This window comes from Anolis sagrei, chromosome 4 (genome assembly GCF_037176765.1).
Source record: "Anolis sagrei isolate rAnoSag1 chromosome 4, rAnoSag1.mat, whole genome shotgun sequence".
In the NCBI taxonomy this organism is placed as follows: domain Eukaryota; kingdom Metazoa; phylum Chordata; class Lepidosauria; order Squamata; family Dactyloidae; genus Anolis; species Anolis sagrei.
The window spans coordinates 123,483,917-123,491,780 of NC_090024.1; the positions used below are offsets into that span (position 1 = coordinate 123,483,917).

The 7,864-nt window shown below is 42.9% G+C and overlaps 1 protein-coding gene across 1 annotated transcript in view; it reads left to right on the forward strand.

Annotated features, from left to right (window-relative positions):
- The window catches only part of RGS16 (regulator of G protein signaling 16), a 21,315-nt gene extending 18,749 nt beyond the window's left edge, over positions 1-2,566 (forward strand). Inside the window, exon 5 of the mRNA XM_060774471.2 lies at positions 1,409-2,566. Within this exon, the coding sequence (XP_060630454.1) occupies positions 1,409-1,609 (201 nt within the window). The 3' untranslated portion in view covers positions 1,610-2,566. The remainder of the gene's footprint in view (positions 1-1,408) is intronic.
- Positions 2,567-7,864: the final 5,298 nt, after the last annotated feature.

Here is a 7,864-nt window from a genome sequence, read left to right on the forward strand (position 1 = left end):
TACTTTAGAACCATTTAGAACCATGGATTGCACATGCCTACTATGGATATTTTCCTACAAGGTCATAATATCTCACGTGCCAGCTTTTATTGCTAAATACGAGGGGTATTTTTTAAGTAAGGTCCGTTGGAACATAAGTACACAACGAAAGTTTATTTCAAAAAAGTAAAATTATTTGCAGAAAGTACATACTTCACTCTATTTTTCGACATCGTTGCCAAGTTTGTTCAAACACTTATCATACCTCTGAACCAATTTTAAAATACCCTCTTCATAAAAACTTGCCGCCACCAAAAGCCACCAAATCGTCTGTAATCAAAGAAGGGCGACCGGAGCGGTCCTCATCATGGACGTTGTCACGGCCATCTTTGAATTGTCGTACCCATTTACGCACTTTGCTTTCACTCATAACAGTATCACCGTACACTTCACAAATCTGTCGATGAATTTCTGCAGCAGGCAGGTTCCTTGCTGACAAAAACCATATGTGAGCGAACCTCACATGCGGAGGGTGAGTTGATAGTCTTAAACATTTTTAAAGCACAGAACAGAACCATACAGGTTAGCTACAGAGCGGAAACTGAGCACAGTTGTTCCCGAGGCATGCCGGTACACGACGCACGCGCTCGTTGCGGTATGCGCGTGAACTACTAGTGTCTACAACAAAACGGACCTTACTTAAAAAATACCCCTCGTATATTGCCTGCCCTTTGTGGATCCCAGGTAGCTCTAGAAGCAGCAAGGCTACACTGATACAGTCTCAAAAGGCTTTGCCTCTCCCAAAATAGATTATTGTAATATATTTCATACTTTATTTATTTATTTATTTTGTACATTTGTACCCCATCCTTCTCACCCCCCGAGGGATGTGTAAATCAAGTTAAACCCCGTGCCATTTTCGGTGTCTGATTTTCGGCTGCCCCCATTCCATTTTTTGTCCAAATTTGGAAACGCGAAATGCCATTTTTCGATCTGGCAACCAAAAGATCAATTTTTCACTTCAGGAAGTTCCGGCGCATTGGCAGTAATAGGGGGACTTGCAAGCCTTCCCTTTCTGTCGTTTTAGGGCTATCGGAATGAAAATGGCCATACTTGGAGGACACATTTACCACTGTAAGCCCACCAAGTTTCAGAACGTTTGAGTCATCTACTGATCTTTAGAAAATTCTTAATGTTTCTAGAAATAAAATCTCTAGAAGGTATCCTTTGGAATTTCTCCAGCGGGAGGGCATCATTCCTGCCAGCTGTCATAAAGATCTACACATCCCATGATTTATTGGAAAATTTCAAAATTTTCTAGTCAATTTGTCCTGTGGTTTTTGAGTTATGTTAATCCCACAAACTAACATTACATTTTTATTTATATAGATACCAAATTACTAACGTGAGTGTTGTCCTTCCTTCACAGGTGAACCTTGACCATGAAACCAGAGAGGCAACGAGGAGGAATGTTATGTTTGCCACTTCCGATTGCTTTGAAGAAGCCCAAGTCAAAACTCACACCTTGATGGAGAAGGACTCTTATCCAAGGTTTCTGAAATCTGCGTACTACAGAGAACTGACAGAGCAAGCGATGAGCCACAGAACGGGCAAACCTGTGCACACTTGAGCCCACCTCGGAGTCGTTGCTTAAGACTGTGCTGGGGGAGGGAGAGAGACCTGGGAGAAGGAAGGAGGAGAGACAGGAGCTGTAGTAGGAGATGGGATGAGCTTCCATGCACCCAGAAGCTCTCCTGAAGGGCAGCCCTTCAGAAGAGAGGCTTGGTGTGGATGAAAAGTGCTGGAGAATGTAGTCCAAGGATGGCTATGCTCTCTAGGCAGAAGGAAAAAGAAAAAGGAAGATGATGCTTGAAGAACAACAAATGAGACGTTTGAATTACCCTCCAAAACTGTTTGCCATCTGCTGTTGAATGTTCTGTGTTGTGAACCCATGAACACACATCACTCAAAGTCTCTGTCAGCTCTCAAAACCCTGCATCAACATGGACCACAAACTGTACATAGCACACGTGGTTCCCATCCCGCGCATACCAACCTCAGAAGCCTGCCACAGTTCTCTGCATGTTTTTTGCACTGCTGGTTGGAGGCTCCAGGGCTCGGCATCATAGCAACACCGGTGCCGCATTGCGTTTGCACCCAGAGGAATGCTGCATTTGCTTAACTCCAACAGTGTTCATAGATCGTTGTCTTCTGCCATGCCAGGCAAGCTTTCTTCCAGTGACATCCATGGAAGGCACATGGACTTGATGTATTGTACCTCTCCAAATATTATATGCAACCTTGGGTGATGCACCCTGTTTTTAATTATTTATATTTGTATTTATTCAAAGAAATGTATTTATTGTTCTATTTATTTAGGTAGGACATTGTAGGAGCACAGCACTTTAGAATCAGGTGCTACAAACTCATTGCAGTGAGGAGTTGAAACTGAACTAGTGGACAGATTTGCCACACTTACATAATATGTTAAAAATACGGCCCACCAAGAGATAAACAAATGGGAAGAGTCACAGGGTTAAATCTGCTTTGCAAAGGGAGCTGCATAAAGTTTGTTAACCCACAACAATTTCTGCAATCCCAACTGCATATCTTTGTCAATAATTATTTCATAGAGTCATAGAGTTGGAAGAGACCTCATGGGCCATCCAGTCCAACCCCCTGCCAAGAAGCAGGAATATTGCATTCAAATCACCCCTGACAGATGGCCATCCAGCCTCTGTTTAAAAGCTTCCAAAGAAGGAGCCTCCACCACACTCCGTGGCAGAGAGTTCCACTGCTGATCGGCTCTCACAGTCAGGAAATTCTTCCTCATGTTCAGATGGAATCTCCTCTCTTGTAGTTTGAAGCCATTGTTCTAGTCTCTAGAGAAGCAGATAACAAGCTTGCCCCCTCCTCCCTGTGACTTCCTCTCACATATTTATACATGGCTATCATATCTCCTCTCACCCTTCTCTTCTTCAGGCTAAACATGCCCAGCTCCTTAAGCTGCTCCTCATAGGGCTTGTTCTCCAGACCCTTGATCATTTTAGCCGCCCTCCTCTGGACACATTCCAGCTTGTCAATATCTCTCTTGAATTGTGGTGAAAATAGACCTTGACATATGCGAGTTGTAGTTACCGGGATGTATAGTTCACCTACAATCAAAGAGCATTCTGAACTCCACCAATGATGGAATTGAACCAAATATGGCACACAGAACTCCCACGACGAACAGAAAATATATATCAGTGATTGGTTGGGGGGTGGGGGGCACCAAAATACTGTTTACTTACCGTTGCAAACTACCTAGGGCCGCCTCTGGTTTGTGCAGACTTGGAAACATCTATATCTATCAATTATAGGGCCAGCCTGAATCAGAAATGCAGTGTGGTGGAGTCTACACACTCCAGCCAGGCCAGAAGGAATTTAGTGCGACTGTACTGTCTCCATTAAATGTTGCCCCTGTTATAGTAACAGACAGTTGTAGAGCTCTGGCTCATTCCTGGGTGTCTTTTCTGATGTTAGCAAAGGCATGTGGCAATGGTCAGGAATTCTTTGAAGCTCTGCCATCATTCGCTGTGGTGAGGAGGTGACATTGGCCAATCTATCCCCTTTTCTTATGCCAATGAGTACAGGAAACGGGATGATGATGCTGGCCCATGTGCAGAGGCGGCCCTAGGTAGTTTGCAGCGGTAAGCAAACAGTATTTTGTATTGTCGACGGCTTTCATGGCTGGAATCACTAGGTTCTTGTATGTTTTTTCGGGCTATAGGGCCATGTTCTAGAGGCATTTCTCCTGACGTTTCGCCTGCATCTATGGCAAGCATCCTCAGAGGTAGTGAGGATGCTTGCCATAGATGCAGGCGAAACGTCCGGAGAAATGCCTCTAGGACATGGCCCTATAGCCCGAAAAAACCCACAAGAACCTAGTAAACAGTATTTTGGTGCCCCCCCCCCCCAAACCAATCACTGATATATATTTTCTGTTTGTCATGGGAGTTCTGTGTGCCATATTTGGTTCAATTCCATCATTGGTGGAGTTCAGAATGCTCTTTGATTGTAGGTGAACTATACATCCCAGTAACTACAACTCGCATATGTCAAGGTTTATTTTCCCTCAAGAGCGCCCCTGGGCAAAATCAACTATACTACAAATGCTTACTTTGCGTAATGGGTTGAGCCGCCCCTGTGTAGACAATAGACGTGCAATCCATGGTTCTAAAGTACTTACAAATCTAAAGTTCTGGTTGTGAAACTAGGGGGCGCTGGTGCTTTGCTTCTACGCTGTTGCTAATGTTCTGGTGGTGAAAATTTCAGAACTCTAACAAAACTTTCAAAACTTCATTATAAATGGCAGTTCTTAATAGGATCTGTCATAAAACCACCAATGATGAAATAATAATGAAATTTTGAAAGTTTTGTTAGAGTTCTGAAATTTTCATCAAAAATTTCAATATTATTTCATTATTGGTGGTTTTTATGACAGAATTTATTAAGAACTACCATCTATATAAATAAAAATGTAATGTTCGTTTGTGGGATTAACAGAACTTAAAAACCACTGGGGGAAGGCACCAAATTTGGACACAAGACACCTAACAACCCAATATATGTCCTTCACTCAAAAAAATTGATTTTGTCATTTGGGAGTTGTAGTTGCTGGGATTTATATTTCACCTACAATCAAAGAGCATTCTGAACCCCACCAACGATGGAATTGAACCAAACGTGGCACACAGTTCTCCCATGACCAACAGAAAATACTGGAAGGGTTTAGTGGGCAGTGTCCTTTGGTTTTGGAGTTGTAGCTCACCTACATCCAGAGAGCACTGTGGACTCAAACAATGATGGATCTGGAGCAAACTCTACACGAATACTCAATATGCCCAAATGTGAACACTGGTGGAGTCTGGGAAAAATAGAATCTTGACATTTGGAAGTTGTAGTTGCTGGGATTTATAGTTCACCTACAATCGAAAAGCATTCTGAACCCCACTAACGTTAGAATTGGGCCAAACCTCCCACAGAGAACCCCCATGTGGGCCACGGCAACATGTGGCAGGGGACAGCTAGTTTATAATGAAATTTTGAAAGTTGTATTAGAGTTCTGAAAGTTTCGCCATCAGAACTTTAGCAAAACTGTAGAAGCAGAACACCAGCACTCCTTAGTTTTCACCACCAGTACTTTAGTTTTGTAAGTACTTTAGAACCATTTAGAATCATGGATTGCACATGCCTAGTAGACAATCCCTAAGGTGGAGGAACAGGCCCTCAGGAGCTTCTTCCTGCAAGCATCCGTCTGTCTATACTGCCATTCATTCTGTAATGTACTCCAAGCAGGCTTGTTGGGGGCCAATAAGGGTAACTATTGATGGAAAAACTGAGCCCTGAGTGGATTATTGCAATCAGATCTTACATCCTGTCTTCTTCATTAGCTTGGCTGCAGAGCAGAGTATATGCTCGCAGCATAAACCCATTTAGAATTGTTAATGTGATTTAAGTATCCAAAGTGGCTGGGAAACTGTAAACGCACAACTACTGAGCAATTTACTGTGCAATTTAAAACTCTGGTCTGGTTCATGAATGTATGGTCCTTGCTCATTGACTGTAGCATCAAATGATGTGTGAATGAATCATTACGGTGTAATAACTGCAGATATAATGTTTGTATTGTCAATGTTAAGTTGAGTACAAATGGTTTCTTTTGGAGTTGCTTTCCATAGTCTGCTGAGTCTCACTTGGTAATAAAGTGGTAAGACCAAATAGTGTACATACGTGTGTCATCCAGTCTTTCATTTATTCTCTGATGTCTTTTGTAGAGATATGTAGTCATGACAGTTGGCAATATGTATTGTCAAAGGCTTTCATGGCCAGAATCACTGGGTTGTTGTAGGTTTTTTCGGGCTGTATGGCCATGGTCTAGAGGCATTCTCTCCTGACGTTTCGCCTGCATCTATGGCAAGCATCCTCAGAAAGGAGGAAACCATGAAAATGAACAAAATCTGGCTACCAGTATTAAAAAACTCTAAAATTGCATGTGACGTCTGTAGACAGTCCACGTCTCACAGGCATATAGCAAGGTTGGGAGGACAGTAGCTTTCTAAACAAGCCTCTTGGTATCCCTACAGATGTGCCGGTCCTCAAACACTCTACTTCATTCGGAAAAATGCTGCACTCGCAGAGCTCAGGCGGTGTTGTATTTCGGTGTCGATGTTGACTTTGGTGGAGAGGTGGCTGCCAAGGTAGCGGAAAGGATCAATATTTTCTAATGTTACACCATTAAGCTGTATCACTGGCATTGGAGAGGGGTTGACTAGTGTCTGCTGGAACAGCACCTTGGTTTTTCAATGTTCAATGACAGGCCGAGCTACTTGTATGCTTCTGCAAAAGTGTTTAGAGTGGCTTGTAGATCTTCTTCTGAATGTGCACAGACGACGTTGTCATCAGCATACTGGAGTTCTATAACTGATGTTGTTGTAACCTTGGTTTTGGCTTTCAGTCTGCTGAGGTTGAATAGCTTGCCCTCTGTCCGATAGATGATTGATGGGTCATTGGCCCTATAATTGCAAACCAAGGGAAGCCACCTTATTGCAAAATGCATGGAACTTTGGAATACATGCAAACACTCAAAGAAAGAAAAAGAAGTTGGAGCTCCTAGTACAGCCGTACCAGAACAGGTACCATGAGATGCAGAGCCAATCTTAAGAAATGGGGCTACAAAGTGGCATCCACGACATGCGAGTGTGGAGAAGAGCAAACCACTGACCACCTGCTGCAATGCAACCTGAGTCCTGCTACTTGCACAATGGAGGACCTCCTTGCAGCAACACCAGAGGCACTCCAAGTGGCCAGATACTGGTCAAATGACATTTAATCAACTACCAAGCTTGCAAACTTTGTGTTTTGTTTATTTGTTTGTTAAAAATGCAATACAATTGGTTTGCTCCTGACACGATAGATAAATAAATAAATAACAGAGGCTGGATGGCCATCTGTTGGGGGGTGTTTTGAATGCGATTTACCTGTTTTTTGGCAGGAGGTTGGACTAGATGGCCCACAAGATCTCTTCCAACTCTATGATTTTATGATTCTATAATCTGGAGCCCCCCCCCCCCCCGGTGGCGCAGTGGTTTAAACCACTGAGCTGCTCAGCTTATTGACCGAAAGGTCGCAGGTTCGAATCTGGGGAGCGGCATGAGTTTCCACTGTCAGCCCCAGCTTCTGCCAATCTAGCAGTTTGAAAACATGCAAGTGTGAGTAGATCAATAGATACCACTCTGGAAGGAGGTGCAGAAAGAATTACAAAAAATTTTGAAGATAAATTTACCATGGAAGGCAGAAATATTCTTGTTGGGAAGGCACGATTTAGAAATCGAGAAAAATTTGGATAAACTTTTGTTCTTAATGACAACGGCAGCAAGAATATGCTATGCCAGGAGATGGAAGCAGATAGATATTCCAGATGAAAACGAGAGACTAACAAAAATATTGGAGATAAAGAATATGGACAGGCTCACTTTTCTTATAGCAAGAAGTAAAGGAATACAAATGCAAGAAACAAATTGGGATGAGGGAACGGAATACTTCAATCGAAAAGAGAAGAAGATTTTGATCTAGTGAAGGAAGAGATAAATAAAAGGAAAGAGAATCATAGAATCATAGAATCAAAGAGTTGAAAGAGACCTCATGGGCCATCTAGTCCAACCCCCTGCCAAGAAGCAGGAAAATTGCATTCAAAGCACTCCCAACAGATGGCCATCCAGCCTCTGTTTAAAAGCTTCCAAAGAAGGAGCCTCCACCACACTCCAGGGCAGAGAGTTCCACTGCTGAATGGCTCTCACAGTCAGGAAGTTCTTCCTCGTGTTCAGATGGAATGTCCTCTCTT